Raw genomic sequence first — 18,255 nt, 5'->3', positions numbered from 1 at the left:
AATGATGAGGCTTTCTACTGCAGAGAGATTTTTTTAAAGCCTCAGAAACCCCACATAGGGTTGCTGTGAGTCAGAACCGACTCGATGGCACTTAAAAACAACACATGTGTCTACTGCATTTGTTTCTCCACTCATCTGCTGGGATACGTGTCCTCTGCTTCTGCCATTGGCTAATATGCATAGTGCTCGAGCGAGTTCTGCTGTACAAGTGCCTCTTAGGCTTTCTCTTCTTCGGGGTGTCTGCCTAGGATTGGGCTCGCTGGGTCAGGTGGCAGTTCTATAGGCAGCTCTGAAGGACCCTCTCAGTATCCGCTACCACGACTGTTCCATTTTCCAGGCCCACAGCCGAGGACGGGCTGCCCAGCATGGCCTGTCTGTTATCAAATGTGATGACTTTGGTTCGTGGTCCACAGGGCATCAGTCCGTTTTTCCTTCTGCTTCAGTGAGATTATTTGAAGGTTTATTTGCAGCCACCATGTTTGACTTGCCTCCTTCTTGTTACAGACTATACAACAAAGATGCTGTCATCGAGTTTCTGTTGGACAAGTCTTCCGGAAAGGCTCTGAAGGCAGCGTCACATATTAAGAGCATTAAGGTAAGACTTGGCGACTCAGAGTGCTCCAAGGGGGTCGGTGGTGGGGGCTTGTTTTGTTGAACTCCTCATGTGCATTGAAGGCTGAGCCCAGAATCCTGGGGTCCGAGTCCAGCCTGGACTCTTCTGCTGGTCACTTCCTTCTCAGCCACTAGTTTCTACACTGCCCTCGGCATCAGGAAGCTGCTGGGACTTAATGGGTCTGAATTGGTCTGGCATGCAGTGTACTGGGAGGCATTCTTGTTACCACGTAAAAATCGTCTGCGAGAATCTTTGCTGTGGAAGACACTTTTGCAGAGTTAAGAGTATTTTGGAGTAGTTGTTGTTATGTGCCGTTGAGTCGTGTCTCAGTCACTGCGACTCCAGGAAGCTGAGTAGAACCAACCCACTGGGTTTCCAAGACGGTCATCTTGGCAGAAGCTGGCGGCCACATTTTTTCTACTGCAGAGGTACTAGTAGATTCGAACTGCCGATCTTTCAGTTACAACAGGACACTTAACCACTGCGCCACCAGGGCTCCTTTCTAAGTGGTCGTCTCCTGCTGGATAGATGGTCTGATTGGCAGTTAAAGTTCTTTCATTGAAGCAGAAACCATTTTTAGCAACAAGTTTGTTGAGAGGGCAGCATCCTTCTTCTGGTCGTCTGGCTGATCCTCGGCCGTGGACACCCAGGTTGTACTGTCTGTCCAGCTGGCACAGTGGTAGCTGGTCCATCGAGAGGACCTGGGTGAGGGTCAGCAGGGAGAGAGCTTGCTCCTTTCTGGGCGGAGCGCACACAGAGATGTGTCTTAGTGCAGAGACATTGGATGTCTCCTAAAATTGCACAGTAGAAATTATCCAATTGACTAGCTTGTTCGTGGATTACAAATGTCTTGGTTTCTGTCAGGATTTGCTGTTTTAACTCTACGTCCATATCAATTGGTGACCAGAGCCAAGTAGCTCAGAGGCATGGGCTTGCAGGGGAGGGACTAGAAGAGCGGTGTCTCTGCTGACAAAGGTGGTGATCCACATACTGTGATGGTTTTTCACAGAATGTGACGGAACTGAAGCTCTCTGACAATCCTGCCTGGGAGGGGGACCGAGGAAACACCAAAGGCGACAAGCACGATGACCTCCAGCGGGCGCGTTTCATCTGCCCCGTCGTGGGCTTGGAGATGAATGGCCGGCACAGGTCAGTAATGGGGGAGGGACAGCGAGGGTTTGTGAGGTGGCTTGGCAGTCACACAGGTTCAGTTTGGAGACCTTCAGTCTGCATTGTGCCCTGGGGGAAATGGTGTGGGGACAACTTCTCTGCCCATTGAGCTTTTTGTGTTTGCAGCGAGAGCCCCAGAGTCCACAGCCTCTGTAGTGAGTGCCGTTACTGGAAAGGAAGCAAACAGCTTAGAACAGCTTGAAGTTACGAGGTGCCCAGCACCCTTTAACTTCAAGGGTGCTCCAGCGGATGAGGCAAAGGCCCGCTGTAATGGTGACTTGCTCTGAATGTACGTCTGACCAGTCCTGTGGTTGGAGTCCCAGAAACCTCACTGAGATTTACATTACAGATGTAAGTAACCTGTCCGTGTTCCCTTCAGACACCACAGTGTTGGCCGTGTGAGTAGATGTCTTTGTAGAGGGTACCTCCCACTCAGCAGACACTTTGAGCCCCTTCTCCCACTGTTTGAAGTCGATTTAGAAATGTCTTCAACAGTTGATGCTCCAGACTGCCCTCTGGTATCATGACTCCTAAAAGGCCTTATGTTTTACTTTTTCCATTCAGTGAAGGGGGAGGAAAATCTTAACTAAGTGAAAACTTATATCAGCTGTGAGCAGCCAGGTGCATCCTTGAGCTTTCTGGCACCTTCTGTGAGTTGGTTCTGACCCATTGCTTTCTAATTAAACTCAGCTCCGGGACCCTATGGGAATCCATGGGATTTCCCAGCCTGTCGTCTCTGCAGAAGCTACACCCCATTTGTCTCCCATAGAGTACTTAACCACTGTGCCACCAGGATTCCCTCTACATTTGTTTAGCGGGGGGCTGTGGGCAATGTCTCCGGGGCCCGGCATTGTGGCCAACTACACCAGAGAGACACTTGTGAATGGGTGACAGAATAGCTGACTGACTTTGGAGAGAAGTCAGATTTAGGGCCGTGGACATTTTGCTTTTAAAGGTTGTTCACTTCTGTAAACAATCTGAATTCTTTTTTTTTTTTAACAATCTGAATTCTTTAGGGCTCTCTCTTAAATGTTTGGAGTCCTGGTGTGGCTCTGTGTATACACGGTCGCTATGGGTCGGAACCGACTTGACAGAACTTAACCATAGCAACAAGTTAAACTTTTAGGCCTGGACTCGTCAAAGGAAGCAGTCTTGGTCCACTTGTCCATGTCCCACTTCTCTTAGAAAAGCCTGGTTCCCCCCAGAAGAGGAACTTTTAGCAGCAATACCTCTGGGGCCTTGAGTAGGGATTACCTTAGCCTGTGGTCCCCAGCTCTGACTCCCCCTGGTTCTTTCCCTTTTCATTTGCTGGTTTACCTCTTCACAGGTGATCGAGCTGGACCTCTTTGGCCTTGTGATGAACAGAGCCTTGGCACTCGAAAATTGAGTTTGGGATTAGTTTCCTAGTAAGGGTCCTACAGCCCAAACCAACCCACTGCCATGCAGCTATTCTGACAGTAGACCTGCTCACTAGGGTTCCCAAGGTGCTAAATCTTTAAGGAAGCAGACAGCTTCATACATCTTCCGCGGGTGGCTGGTGGGTTTGAACCACTACCGCTGTAGTTAGCAGCCCAGTGCTTAACCCACTATGTCACTAGGGGCTCTTAAAGATCATATAATAAAGAATTTAAATATACAGAAAAATACTCAAGATTGATAATATCATAAATACATTGGACATGTGCTTTATTGTTCTTAGATGCCATTGAATCAGGTCCAGTATGTAGTTATCCTGTGTATAACAGCATGGAGCACCGCCTGGCCCTGCCCCGTCTCCGCGGTCATCGCTAGGTTGAGCCCATTGTCGCATCCAGTGTGTCCATCTGTCATGTGGAGGGCCTTCTCCTTCACTGACCCTCTGCTGTGTCGACTCGGATGTCCTGGGACTGCTCCCTCCTGAGAGCATGTCCAAAGTGTCTGAGGCAGAATCTCGCCGGCCTCGCCTCTAAGGAGTATTGTGGCCGTACTTCTTCCAAGAGAGATTTGTTGGTCCTTCTGGCAGACTGGGGTGTACATACTGGTCAGTAACACCACCATTCACAGGCCCCAGGTCTTCCGTCTTCCTTATTCACTGTCCAGCTTTCACATGCATATGAGGGTATTGAAAATACTATGGCTTGAGTCAGGTGTACCTTAGTCCTCAAAGAGACCATAGTTTTAAAATCTACAATTGACTAGTTTATTAGAAATTTGTTATTTGTTGTTAAAGTGCTCTTGAATGGGTTCCGACTCATAGGGACCTTGTATAGGGTTCCTGAAGAGCAGCTGGTGGGTTTGAACTGCAGTCCAGTGCTTTATCCTACAGCGCTATGTCAGGACCCATGAAATAGATGCTGTTTTGTTATTAAATAACATTTAACAGGTTTGGTGCAATATTGTTAATTAGGTTTTTGTCAGGGCATTCTGCGTCTACTATTAAAAAAAAAAATCCAAACCCATTGCCAACAAGTTGCTTCCAACTCATGGCAATCCTGTGTTGTTGTTGTTGTTGTTGTTGTCGTTGTCAGTGCTTTTGAGTTGGTTCCGACCCACAGCGACCCTCTAGATAGGGTTTCCGAGGAGCAGCTGGTGAGCTTGAACCGCTGACCTTGCACTTCATACAGTTTTGCAGTCTGGCGCATTCACCCACAGCGCCACACCAGAACTCTGGGAGAAATGCCTTACAGGATTCCCAAGCCTGTAACCTTTACAGCGGCAGGCTCCCATGTCTCCCCTATGGAGCATCTATCTAGTGGGTTCGAACAGCCAACCTTTCTTTTCACAGCTGAGTGTTGACACCACTGCACAACCAGAGCTCCTGTATCATCTGTAATCCCTGGGAAATCAGGTGTTAGTGTTTTGATTTTTAACAGGCTGATGGCTGTTTTTTTTTTTTTTTATGGAATTGACTGTAATGGTTTTGAACTTTGTGGTTCTTGGCCTTTGTGTAAACTGGACACATGTTCATTGATCGTGTGCATCGTTATTTATAAGTTCTTTCTAAGTCCTTCCTGAACCTGCTCTCCATATTGGATTCTCTGCAGGTTTTGCTTCTTGCGATGCTGTGGCTGTGTTTTCTCCGAGCGCGCCCTGAAGGAGATAAAAGCAGATGTCTGCCACACCGTGAGTTCCCGAGGCTTCTATTTCATGTCTTCTCCGTAACTGAGGAGATCGGAGGGTTTGGGGGTCCTCCCTCCACTTGTCACTCAGACAGCTCCCGTCTTTTGGGAAGTACATACATCCAGTTCCCCCCATGGCTCCCCCGTCTTGCCAGCATTTCCAGGGCCTCTGTCCCCTCCACCGCCACCTGCAGGCTTCCTGCTGCCCCTGAGACTGAGCTCCAGAGTCATGCTTCCTCCCCGAGGCCTGCCTCTCCTCCCCTGTTGGCTGAACCCTACTCTGCGTCGTCACGTTTTGTCATTTTGGCCGTAGAGCCCGTCAGGTTCCCGTTCGACAGTTTGCACGCATTTTGTTGGTTCCGTGACGCTACCTGCAATCTGCTCGGGGTATCAGCACTTGACCTCTTCTTCCCTGAGTTGCCCGCGCCCGTTCCTCCTCCTCTCATGCTCGGTTCTTGCTTGGAGGCTGCCCTTTGGTCTCGTGGCTGGCTGTACTGAGGAGCCCACCCTTCCCTGGTGATGATACTGTTTGGATGAAAGATGATTCCCGGGATGAGTTCCGTTCCAGGTGTCAGGGGTGTGGGCTTCTTCCAGTCTCTGTCAGACCAGTAAGTCTGGTGCTCTCTGTGTCTGTGTGTCCTGTGTGGGGTCTGCAGTGGGATCTGAGGAGCAGGGCGGCTGACGCTTGTGCCCTGGACCAGAGATGAAGTACACAGATGCTGGGATGGAGGGAGGAGTCTCGGAGGAGGAGTCAGTGTTTGAGCTGAGATCCAGCGGGTGGTCAGGAGCTGCCCTGCAGAAGTTCAGAAGTAGCCAAGAACTGCTGCTTCATGGAATGCAAGTGAGGCTGTGGGGTAGGAGGTTAGGGAGCCTGGCAGGGCTCAGCTCACAGGCCCAGTGGTCAATGTGAGGCTCATGGGTTTTGTTCTGAGCAGTGTGTAGCCACAGCTGATTTGGTCTTTTGTTCACATGATAGACGTGAAGGACGCACAGGAGGACTCGGTTATGTGAGGTTCAAAGACAGCCAGGAGCTCTTCTCGGGCCAGGGTGGCAACCGATGGAGTCTGGCGGCTTCCTCCTGGCACAGCGCCTCGGAGGTCCAGCCTGCGGTGTGTGCTTCGGTGGTTTTCCTGGGACTGTCCACTGCGGGGGTGAGCCTCGTTGGCATATTCATTTCTCCATAGAGAGGCATTTAGGTAGTTTTCCATTTGGGACAGTTAAAGCTCATTGTAGAATTTGGAATCCATGTTGCAAAGCTTTTTTAAGAAAAGTAATTCAACAAAAATGTACTTGGCAGTTAATGTATATCATTCATTCAACAGTACTTGTGTCTCTTGTACCAAAGCCAGCATTTCAGGGGTTCCCAGGGAAAATAAATTGTTTATGGTGTGTGTCTTGCCCTCCGGGCAATTGCAATCTTGTGGGATTAGAACTTGTGTAGAACTCTGTTCGTGGTGTTATTCAAAGCCAGCTGCCAAGTGGGTGGTGAGTTGTTAGAGTTCAGGCCTGGGGACTTTCTTGGGCCTGTGATGGTGAGAACGAGCTAATGAAGGAGGAGATGTCTGTCCTAGATCTTGAGGGGCGAGTGTGGGGTGCACAGTGGTGGTGGTGGAGGGGGTTGCCCTAGGCTGGTCCCCAGACAGTCCAGTCACTGTCTCTACAAGACACTGTGGATTGCTTCCTTAGGAAACATCAAGGCAAGTGATTGGGTCCTCTCAACACAAACCCCCTTCCAAGACTAAGACTCAAAGGAAATACACGCTCTGATTGGTGACCACACGCATCACCGATGGGGGGAAGTGGGGTAAAAGCAGCAATGAAGCGGCAAGCTAAGCCCTACAATGTTCGGTGGGCTTCTGTGGACCCAGTTGGGGACCTGGTTGGCAAGCAGTGTGAGGAGACCTGGGGACTCTTGGGCCCAGAGTCAGTGGCGTGGCTACGGAGGACTCGAGTGGAGAGTGGAGCTACCGGCTGAGAGGGCATGTGCACAAGAATGCCCACACTTACAGATGGTACCCACATGACCTGGACCGGGTGACTGGATGATAGAACTCAACCAGGAGAAGAAAGAAGAGGAAAAAAAAGAGTGAGCTGATACAATCTGATGAACTTGACCTATACTTACGGATGCAGTGACTCAAAAGAAGGAACAAATCCTTACAGCAAGGAACATTCCCACCCCCTCCACACACAGAGTAGACAGAGATGGGCAACTTGGACATTGGATACCCAAATGGGGAGGAGGGACTACAAAGGCAAGAAGTGACTGGCTTACAAGCTTTCAAGAGGGAACCTAGAGCTAGGGAGCATGGAGGAAGGCAGAATCTCCAGTGAGTACTATCCAGTCTGTCTAGGTGGAGCTGATGAAATGAAATACAGATGGGTAACTCGTGATACTGTATTGAATAATGGTTATCAGGATGGAATGTGAGGGTTGGAAATGCAAAGGTAGATGTTTTATAGCAAGGAAGGGAGTGATTAATTCTCCAGTCTAAGAGCAGAGGTCTCTAGGACCATCAATGGAGAAGAGCCGAGAGCGGGACCCTACCCAGAGAAGCAGTGATGCCTGAGATAGAGGCAGAGATGATGACATGGAGTGATGAAGTCGCTGGGGACTTTGGATCCAGAGAGGGAAAGGGACTGTGTGTGCTGAAGAGTGGGGGTGGGGGGGGAATTGTAGGGGGCGGGTTTCTAGGATATACCCTTTGGTCGGTTGATGATCCATGGAGGGGATTGGAACCATGGCAATGAAATGATATACGATGGAATGAATGTAAAACTAAAGTTCTCTCATGTAAACTATCATATAATTCACAATAAAACATGAAAAAAAAGACACTGTGGAGTTCTCCTTCAGAACTTCTGCTTCTCCAGGACCAAGTCTCAGTGTGACCCTAGTCTGGTGTTAGCACCTCTCAGTTCGCTGTGGGAGCAAATTCCAACTGATAGCAACCCATAGGTCCAGTCAGAACACCCCGTTGAGTTTGCTCAGCTGTAATCTGGAAGAAAGGAAGGAAGCAGATCGCCAGGTGTTTTTCCCGGAGAGCCACTGAGGGGATTTGATCTTCCAACCTGAAAAGGTTAGCATCCGGAACACCGTCCAGCACTCATGACCTCCTTGTGCAAGTGGACCTTCAGTTCAGAACTTTGGCAGGCTTTTTGTGTTCTCTCTGCTTCTATGGTTATGTTAGATTTCTGGCAAAAGATACTGCTTTTGTACTTGTTGAGTAAATTTGAGTAGATTTGAAGAAGAATATTAAGATACTGACAAGATAAGTTGGCAGGGAAAACGCGTGAAGATTGTGAAACATTAGAAGTGATGGCGTGTTTGTTGTGGGGAAGGGGATAAGGTTAGGGGTTGAGAGAATGAGAGACATCAGATCAGGGGAGGGAAGGGGTTCCCTGCCTGTCGGGAATTGGGGTTGGGGGTACAGGAACAGGGAGAGAGGCCAGAGGTGGAGACCCCTGAATACGCACGTGCTTTGGGAGCAGCAATGTACAGGCAGAGAGAGGACGATTGCACAAGAGTGGGGGCCCGCAGGGCAGGTGCTCTGTGCTTTAACAAACCACGTATGCGATGCTGGTGGGATGTTACCATGGTCACAGGGACGCTTAAGAAAGTCCACGGGAAAGAAAGTAAGTGCCAAAGGTCCCCACTTCCAAAAGTTGCTGTACGCCACTTCGCTTTTACCAGAGATCTACGTTAGGATTTGTTTTTGCTAACTGAAAGAAATCTGAAAAAAGGTGAAAAGTGAAACTAGCTTCTAGGGTTTGTTTTTACAGCAGGACATTAAAGAGCCTGGGTGTCCCGAACCCCAGAGTGATGTCACCAAGCTCCTTCCCCGGGAGCTGCGCTCAGCAGCTCCGCATGAAGCCACCATGGCTCTGGGCTGTGTCTCTGAACACTGTATGTTAGTTAGTGTGAGTTTCATGTGTGATCTGGTATGATTCAGTAGGTTGTGTTTGGATCTGGAAGCTCTCAAACATGTTTTGGGTGTGTATTAGTGGTTACTACTATTATAGAAAGTCTCATGGACTCTCCGTGTAGCAGGAGAAACATGTATGAGAAGTGAGAAATGAAGCCAGTGTATTGCAGAGACCAGGTGACCTAGATCACCAGTTCCCAAACCAGGTCATGCTTTAGAGTCTCCATTTATTGTTTCCACCCCCCACTTCAGACCCCCCAGAATCAGAGTCTGCAGGATTGGCAGTTTTGTTAGAAAAGTACCATGGGTTTCTAGCATCTAAAAGTTCCCAGAGAATTGTAACCAACAGCTGGACTTGGCAGACACATTGATTTTTAAATCTAACTTTTCAGGGGCCTGCAGCTGTCCTACATGTTGACGGACTAAAACATCCCTTTTCCTAACCATGTGGATAGATGTGCAGTTTAGAGTTTGAGCCCAGACGTTGATTTTATTTCATAGATGCTCAGCTCTGAGATCAGTCTGTGGGTGCCAGGGGAAGTTGAGTGAAAACGTAAGACTGTTGAAATTCTGTTTCTTGAGCATTTCATGGGTAGAGGGGGGGCCTGGGAAAGGGGAACGGAGCTGCTGTTAGGGTTACACAAGGGGAAGCAGAGAGCAGGTAGTAAACAGAAGCCCAGCTTCCCTCACACCTCCAGTGAAGACTGACTGTGTGAGTGGAGAACTCGTGTACTAAACATAGGGTGCTGTTAGTGGTACTGATGAGCTGGCTCCATCAGAAGGAAGCCCGGCCCGGTCCTGCACCGCCCTCACAGTTTATGTGTTTGGGCCCATTGTTGTTATGTGTCAGCCCGTCTCCATGGGGGTCTTCCTCTTTTTTGCTGACCCTCCACTTTTCCAAGCATGGTGTCCTGCAGGGACTGGTCCGTGTTGACAACATATCTGAAGTATGAGAAGCGGATTGTTACCCTTCTAGCTTCTAAGGAGTATTCTGGCTGTCCGTGGCCCTTTCATTGTTCTCCCACACCACAATTCAGATGCTGAAATCAGTCCTTCTGTGGGCTTCCTGGTGCACTGTCCAGCGTTCACATGCTCATGAGGTGATCGAAAAGACCTCTGGGCCAGGCGCACCTTAGTTCTCAAAATAACACCTTCTCTCTTTAACACAGGATAATTCAAGAATATAGCATTTTCTTATATTTTTCTTTGAAATTGTTCTTAAAAGTAGATTTTGCTGCTAGCAGAGCAAGGTCATGAGTACTTTTCACTTACATAACCTCCATAGAAATTGCCTGCTGTGCTTAGAACATTCCGCCACCCCGGTCTCCCTACCGTGCCTCCCTTCCCCCATGAGAGCTGATGTGTACCAGTCTCAGCTGCAGAGTCTGGTCTTTAAAAAAAATTCAGAATGAATTACAGTAAGCTCTGACAGCTTTACTTCGGGGCCCAAAATTCTTAACAGTATTTTAAAATGAGGAAACCAATGATAAAATTTGTATGTTGTTATCAGGGTTTGTTGTTGTTGTTAAGGGCCGTTGAGTCAATACTGACCCCTAGCAACCCTCTATAGGGTTTCTGATAAGCAGCTGGTGAGCTTGAACCACAGACCTTGCAGTTCAAATGGCTTTGCAGTCTGGTGCATTAACCCACAGCGCCACCCCAGGACTCCTGTCAGGACCTAAGCTCCCATTTCTAATGTGACGTTTTCTAAGACTTAGTAATACTGAGTGGAAGTGGTCTCCTGCTTGTAACATATTTGAGTTACCATGAACCGCTCTTAAAGCTGAGTTTTGTGGGGATTTTTGGTACAACTTCTTGTTAGTAATGTGAACTTACATACATACATTGTTAAAATGCCTATCTGTGAGTTTATACATAATGTTTCCAACCACCAAAGACAAATAAAGATCAGATTTATAAAGATACTGGTGCTAAAAATAATAATGGAAACTGAACTTTTTTTTTCTTTCTTTCTATGATGTATTTGACTGATGTCAGAGCCCATCTGTGTCAGAATTGTCAAAACGGAACCCCCTCCTCAGTCAGGGGCTGCCTGTGTACCCTACTGCTATGGTAGACCCCCCAGCATCTCAGTGGTGAATGCAGTGACAGCTCGTGCTGGAGCACTCTCTCTGAAGAAGCTCTCACCTCCTCTAAGTTATTAGGGTCCTCTCCATCCAACAGTTAACATGTTCAGCCACTAACTGAAAGGTTGAGGGTCTAGTCCACCCTGGGGTGCCTTCAAAGAAAGTCCTGGCAGTCTCCTTCCAAAATGCCAGCCATTGAAAACCCTATAGACCACAGCTTTACTCTCACACGCCTGGTATCGCTGTGAATTAGAAACTACTTGAGAGCAACCAACTTTTCCGGTTTTCTCTGTTCTGTTGGCTAATGGGGAAAAAGGAGAGGGATCTGTCTTGGGGAATTTTTATGGGCCAGGCCAGAAGTGGCACATATCCTTCTGGTCATGTGACCTTGCCTAGCTGCAAGGGAATCTGGGAAAGAAACATAGTCCAGCTGGGAACCTAGCAAGTGGTTCATGGCCGTGGCTTTCCCCATGAAAATGGTGGTGTGCCGTGGAGTCAGTTCTGACTGCTAAGCGACCCTGTGTAGCGTTTCCAAGGCTGTACATCTTTACGGGTGCTGAAAGCCTCATCCTTCATTTTCCTGGTTGGTTTGAACCGCTGACCTTGTGGTCAGCAGTCCAGTGCTTCTCCAGCTAAACCAGGACTCCTTCAAGGCTCCTTGTTATTGTTAAGTGTCGTCGAGTCGATTCTGACTCTTAGCGACCCTGTGTAGGGATTTCTGGGAGTGGCTGGTGGGTTTGAACTGATAACCTTGTGGTTAGCAGTTCAGTGCTGATTCTATAGCGCCACACCAGGACTCATCAGTGGTCCTTGGAGTGTGTATTCTCTCTACTTTACAGCCTATAGCCCCACCCACATTTAGTTTTTGAGCTCACTGGCACTGTAGGATAAAGCACTGGACTACAAGGTCAGTTTGAGCCACAAAGTCGACGGTTCAGACCCACCAGCTGCTCTTGGGGTCACTGTGAGTTGGAATTGACTCATTAGCACTTAACAACAACAGAAAAGACGAAAGGTGACCTGGTGTGGTACTTATAGGATAAGCACTGGACTGCTAACCACAAGGTCTGCAGTTCAAACCACCAGCTGCTCCTTGGAAACCCCATACAGGGTCACTGTGAACCGACTCAACATCACATCACAACACCACCACCAGAAGAGACTAGAAGTTTTACCAACAGCTCTGTTCCATCTTCAGAAACACCTGGCTTGTACACACTTGGTTTTTGTAAACAGGACCCAGAGAGATGGAGTTGCTAGGTTTTTTTTTGTTTTGTTTTGTTTTTAGTATAAACAACAAATCACTAGCCAGAAAAATGACTTGTATTCCCCACTGTATTCTTTGCGTCTTGTCAGCAGAAGAAACTCCCTGGAATAATTATCAGTTGCAACTAAATGGTGGTGTGCTAGCTCTTCACAGTGTGGATCTGGCCTGCAATATTTGTCACCCGGGAGGGAATTTTTTTTTTTTTTAACGAAATGCAGAATCTCAGGTTTCCCCCAGACTGACTGGAATGAGAATCTGCATTTTCACAAGATCCCCAGGTGATTTCATGCACAGCAAAGTTTGAGACCCGCCTGTCAGGTGTCGCAGTAACATTTAACTTGTCAGTATGCAACCTGACTTAACTTGGGCTTTGTAGATGGGTGCACGGGGTGTGGGTGTTTGAGAGAATACTCATGCTGCTCTTTACAAGTGTTTTCTTGGAGAGGATGGAGTGGGGAGGGGCTGAGGTTAGTGGAAGGTGGGTGTCCTTACAAAGGGTCACATCAGCAGCTAATGGACCTCCAGGCTCTGTGACCGCCTTTAGGTTCTTTTCTTTTTCTGCCATCGATGGTCTTTGTGAATCTTAAGCCTCAGGGAATTTCAGAGAATACAGTGCAAGCAGCCTTCAACTTTTACACGTAAGGAGAGTCTAGTACAAAAATCAGACGGTGGGCTTGCCGTATTAGCAAGCAGCGCTAGTCCCCTCAGAAAACCAGAAAATTACCTTAAGATCTCTATGTATCGGTTTTGAAGATATTTGAGGTGGTACTTACCGATGATTTAGTGTCGTTTTTTTCTCTATGCTTAAACACGGTAAGAGTGACTCAGGGTAGGCGTTGCTGCCTCTGACGCTAACATAGGTGTGATCTGTGCCGGCCGTCCCGGCCTGTCCTTCCTAGTGGCTGACCCCCTTCCCAGCACATCCCCCAGCATTCTACTGATGCTCAGCTTGTTCATCTCAGGCTGCTTTCACCTACCAAATTGCTGCATTTTTATTGGATCGCCTGGTTCCTGGGGTGCTTGGTTACTGTCTTAATTAGTGTTCCTCAGGCCACTTACTGCAGTGTGATGGGTGAGCCCCGTGGGGCAGGTAAGTGTTTCAGGTGTCAGTTGGCACCTTCCTTAGTGTGTGTGTTGGTGGGGGGGATCTGATGGTCTTGGCCTCTGAGGCAGATGGCCTGGACCCCACATCCAGCTCCACCCACCTGGATCCTGAGCCCCAATCCCAGCTCTACTAGCCTATACCCCAGTCCCAGCTCCACCCACATGCACCCCAATCCCACCTCCACCTGTCATCTCCTGCACCTCAGTTTTCACATCTGAGAAAAGTGCCGGCCCCCTCGTAACCACTTCATGTACACTAGCCACCGTCCCACTGGGTGGAGCCTCTTTGGGCCCCTTTTGTAGGGAACACACGTGCTGTGGACGGACTGTGGTGAGTTTCAGACACTGAAACCTAGATGGGAGCCGGGTTTTGTTGTTTTTGTCTTTTTATGGTGGTGTCGTTGTTAGAATTATGGCAGGTCTGGGCTTTTGGAGCAGCCCTGCAGGGCCACAAGGACGCAAGCAATGGCGTGCGACCAGCGGGCCCCTCGCACCAGCCCAGTGAGGGTCTTGGCATTCTGGCATGTGCTTTTGTACCGCAGTGAGCTGCCATCTTGTCTCTGCTGCCTCCAGAATGTCTCTTCCTTCCTTTCAGCCTCTGCTCACCCAGGACTGTTTCCTGACCTGAGTCGGCTTGGGTTGCGTCTCTCTGTGTCTGAGAACTGCAGTGACCGAGGCACTTACACTGGGGGGCGTCAGAAAGTTCCTGGGGAAGCCCATTCTCTCTTCCTTCCATTCCTCCACAAACTTGTGACGCCCCCTGAGACTTCACCTTTGATTGTGCTGTGATTTCTTTGGGTCCCTCACCTGTGGTTCCTGCTCTTTAGACAAAGAGGGAGTGTGTACTAGGGGCTGGGCTTCAAAAAGTTCATGGAAAAATGAAATTGAAGGGTAATGGACTCTCCCAATGAGCTTTTTGAAGACCCCTCATTAAGTCCCAAAAGAAAAAAGGCCCATGTTCTGGACTGAATTTTACACTGCCACTATATGTATTTAAGACCCTAACTCTTACTTTACCTGTGGGGTTAAGGAACCCTGGTAGCATTGTTAGATAAACTCCCTGGAAGCTTGGCAGTTTTGACCTGCCAGCCACTCTGAAGGAGAAAGATGCAATTAGCTGTTACCATAAAGATTTACAGGCTCAGAAAGCCTGTATAGAGTCACTGTGAGTTGGAAGCCACATGTTGGCACTGGGGTCCTCCCTGGGGGTGGAATCCCATCTGGAAGTCGGGTTCCTTTATTGTGTTAGCCTGCTCGTACTGGTGCCATGACTTGTGAGATAGGAAAAGAGCGGCACAGTCAGGAGAAGATTCGGTCACCAGAGGATTTCAGAGAGATGAAGCCCTTCCCCCAGCTCCCCGAATTCCGACTTCCAGCCCCTTAAACTGGGAATGAATTCCTGTCTGTTAAAGTCGTCCTCCAGCAGCGCTGGAGAACTCAGATTGTTGTTGTGAAGTGCTATCGAGTCAGTTCCGACCCATAGCGACCCTGTATAGGGTTTCCACCAACCTTGCAGTTCACACAGCTTTGCAGTCTGACGCATTAACCTACAGCGCCATACCAGGACTCTGATCATCAGAGGCATTTTAAAGGCAGAGACCTGGGCCGGTGAGTAGAGAAGAGATAGCCAGGACCATGCATGCCTTTGTTGTTGTTAAGTGCTGTCAAGTTGGTTCCAACTCATAGCCACCCTCTATAAGGCTTCCAAGGAGTGGGTGGTGGGTTTGAACTTCCGACCTTGTGGTTAACAGTCCAGTGCTAATCCAACAGTGCCACTCCAAGACCTGCACTATTCAGTACAGTAGCCACATGGGACTATTTGAATGTGAATCAATTAATTTTATTTATTTATTTTTAAAAAATGTGTGAATTATGTGATAGTTTACATGAGAGAACATTAATTTTACATTCATCCTATTGTATATTGTTTTGTTGCCGTGGTTACAATCCCCTCCATGCATCATCAACCAACCAAAGGGTATACTCAGCAAGCCTGACCCCCGGTCGTCAGCACACAGCCCCTCTCCCTCTCTATATCTAAAGTCCCCAGCTGCTCTATCTCTCCACGTCATCGTCTCTGCCTCCATCTCTGGTATCACTGCTTCTCTGGATAGGGTCCCGCTCTCTGCTCTTCTCCCTTGATGGTACCAGGGACCTCTGCTCCTAGACTGAAAGGTCAGTCACTCCCCTTCTTGCTACAAAACGTCTACCTTTACATTTCCAACCCTCACAATCAGTCCTGATAACAATTATTTACTATTGTATCACAGGAGACCTATCCACATTTCCTGCCTAGACAGATTGGATACTACTCAGTGGAGATTCTACCTTCCTCTGTTCCCATCTTGGTTTCAGTGTCTGAAACCCACCACGGTCTGTCCACCTAGGTTCCCTCTTTAAAGCTTATAAGCCAGTCACTTCTTGCCTTTGTAGCCCCCCACTTTGGGTAACCAATGTTCAAGTTGCCCATCCCTGTATATTCTGTGCATGGAAGGGGGGGTGGGAATGATCCTCGCTGTAAAAATTAGCTCCCTCTTTTGAGCTACTGCATCCATAGGTGTAGATCAAGTTCATCAAATTGTATCAGATTACTCTTTTTTTTTTTTTTTTTTTCTTTCTTCTAGTTGAGCTCTGATCATCCAGTCATTGAAGCCAGGTCAAGTGGGTGTTACCTGCAAGTGTGGGTTTTCTTGTGCATATGCCCTCTCTTCTTAGCAGCTGGATGCTTCACTCTCCACTCTAGTCCTCTGTGGCTATGTCACTGACTCTGGGCCCGAGTCCCCAGGTCTTGCCACACTGCTGGCCAACCAGGTCCCCACCTGGGTTCACAGGAGTCTGTTGAACACTGTAGGGCTTAGCTCACAGCTTCATTGCTGTTTTCCCCTCACTTCCCCTTATCGGTGACGAATGTGGTCACCAATCAGACATGTATTCCCATTGAATCTTAGTCTTGGAAGGGGGTTTGCCGATTAAATTTTTAATTTCAGTACAAATAAAGATTTAATTCCTTGGTTACACTGGCCACGTTTCAGGGGGCTCACCATTAGCTGTGGCCGTGGCTGGTGGTGACCAGCATGGCTGTGAGCATTTCCACCATCACAGAACTTTCTATCAAACTTCTATCGAGAGTCAACAGACTTGAGGCGGCCTTTTTAGGAAGTGGTGTCTATGAGTTCCAGATCAACTTCATTCCCCCAAGAAAAAGGCTTTTCAGCATTTTCCTGGGACTGAGACACCAGAGTTTTAGAGAGGTGGATTTCCCTTTGCATTCAGAATCTGTTCTTTGTTACTGTCTCATACAAAAGAATATGCAGGCCTTCGACATAGCTTGTGTGTGTTCTTACTCCAACCCAGCTGGTTTTCAACAGCTGTTTGCCAAAGCAGCCGGCTCACCAGCGCTCACCTACGGGCCACCAGTGGTAGCTGGCTCTTTTTCATAGCTATAAAGGCACCCTCTGGTGGGCTGCACTTGCCCATCTTTCCTCCTTTGGTTGGCCGTTCCCTTATTTCAATTGAGGGAAGCAGATGACCAACCTGAACAAAGCCGACCTTCTCTGTAGAGACTTGCATTCAGTGATTCAGCTGCAGGTTGAAGTGGGTGTCATGTTGAAAGTGCCAGTGTGGGTCGGTCAGCCCTTCTGCCTGCCGTAGAACTTTAAGTCTGTGCCGCCTCTCCAAACAGGTCACCACAAGGGGATCCGGGGAGGACTCGAATTTGTCGGCAAACAGAGAAGGCGATCGAATGATCCAGGGCAGGTCTCCCGGTCCGTAGACACAGATATCTTGGATGTACCGGCCTGCGGAAGCAAACGCAAACCCTTAGCTGCCTGTTTCTCCACCAGTTTATATTCATGCAAAAAAAGCGACCCCCGCTGCTTTTGTGTCGACCCTGATGCTTAGCTTCATAGGGGTTTAAAGTACGCATGGTCTCATTGATTTCTCTGAGGCTTGGATTTATGATGGGAAGGGAAGCTGCCACTGTTTCTGTCAGTGGTTTTGAAGACGTGTCACGGCTACTTCAGATGCATACTATGGGATCGGTATCTGGTTGTGACCCGAGGAGGTGAGAGAGCGGGCATTTGTCCTGGGAAGTCTAGAATCTGACAGCCTCCATCTTAAGTTCCATACAGGGTTTAGAACTGGTTCTGCCCAGGTCAGTCATGGCCAAAGTAACAAAAACTCACACAGACCCGAATTTTAAAAACTAGAATGTACTGAAACGGGAAGAATTACAGGTCAAATCCCTGCTAGAAACTTAACCGCCTCTTAGAAAAGAAGGGCATTGCATGGCAATCAAAGCTCCTGAGAGGCAGAGTTGGAAATAATGGTGCCCGGCTCAGAGACGGTGGCCGACTGCCCTGCTCTGAACGTCTGCTGTCCCCACTGTCCTGGCGGTGTCACATCTCTACGTCAGCCTCCAGAAAGACAGCTGGGGGGTTGGGGGCGGGGGGTGGGGAGGCACAGGATTTGGAGACCCAGCTCTGCCACTTCCTGTGACTTTGGGAGTGACCTCACTTCTAATCTGTGATGTGTGAAGAGTGATGCTTTCTACCCCGAATTGTGAGAATTGACTTCCTAATGGCCAACCTGCACCCGGAATGTCTTGTCCACCATCCCCACAGTAGGCCTGGGTCCACTGACAGACTGACCTCAGTGCCCTTTGCCAGCAGAAGAGGTTGCACACCAGAGCCAGCAGCAGAGCCAGCGATGGAAAGAGCCTCCCCTGAGAGTTTACGCTCACAGGACAATGATTAGAGTTACAATAACCAGACTCTTCTCCCAAGTGGTACTCAACACCTGCTTTCTAAAAGTCTGTTACAAGAACAGCTCTGAATTGTGACTTTATCATCGGCAGCAACCGCCCCGCAAGGCTTCCTAGTCCATCTGCACAATTTAGGGAGAAAGCCCTTCCTTCTCTGATCACTTGTTTCATTGTCCCAAATGATTTCATTGATGCGGTGACAGCAGCAGTGGGCTCAAACATACCAAC

The 18,255-nt window shown here is 48.6% G+C and overlaps 2 protein-coding genes across 2 annotated transcripts in view; one reads left to right on the top strand and one right to left on the bottom strand.

Annotated features, from left to right (window-relative positions):
- Positions 1–18,255, top strand: part of RTFDC1 (replication termination factor 2 domain containing 1) — a 54,074-nt gene that overhangs the window by 15,616 nt on the left and 20,203 nt on the right. Inside the window, exons 3-5 of the mRNA XM_006839159.1 lie at positions 505–595; positions 1,623–1,762; positions 4,807–4,885. Coding sequence (XP_006839222.1) covers positions 505–595; positions 1,623–1,762; positions 4,807–4,885 — 310 coding nt within the window. The remainder of the gene's footprint in view (positions 1–504; positions 596–1,622; positions 1,763–4,806; positions 4,886–18,255) is intronic.
- GCNT7 (glucosaminyl (N-acetyl) transferase family member 7) overlaps positions 16,836–18,255 on the bottom strand; it is a 6,489-nt gene continuing 5,069 nt past the window's right edge. The window contains exon 3 of the mRNA XM_006839298.1: positions 16,836–17,062. Within this exon, the coding sequence (XP_006839361.1) occupies positions 16,836–17,062 (227 nt within the window). The remainder of the gene's footprint in view (positions 17,063–18,255) is intronic.

This window comes from Chrysochloris asiatica, unplaced genomic scaffold (assembly GCF_000296735.1).
Source record: "Chrysochloris asiatica unplaced genomic scaffold, ChrAsi1.0 scaffold00023, whole genome shotgun sequence".
NCBI lineage: Eukaryota > Metazoa > Chordata > Mammalia > Afrosoricida > Chrysochloridae > Chrysochloris > Chrysochloris asiatica.
Note: the sequence above shows the minus strand (reverse complement) of the source record. Positions and strands in the feature narration are given on the sequence as shown.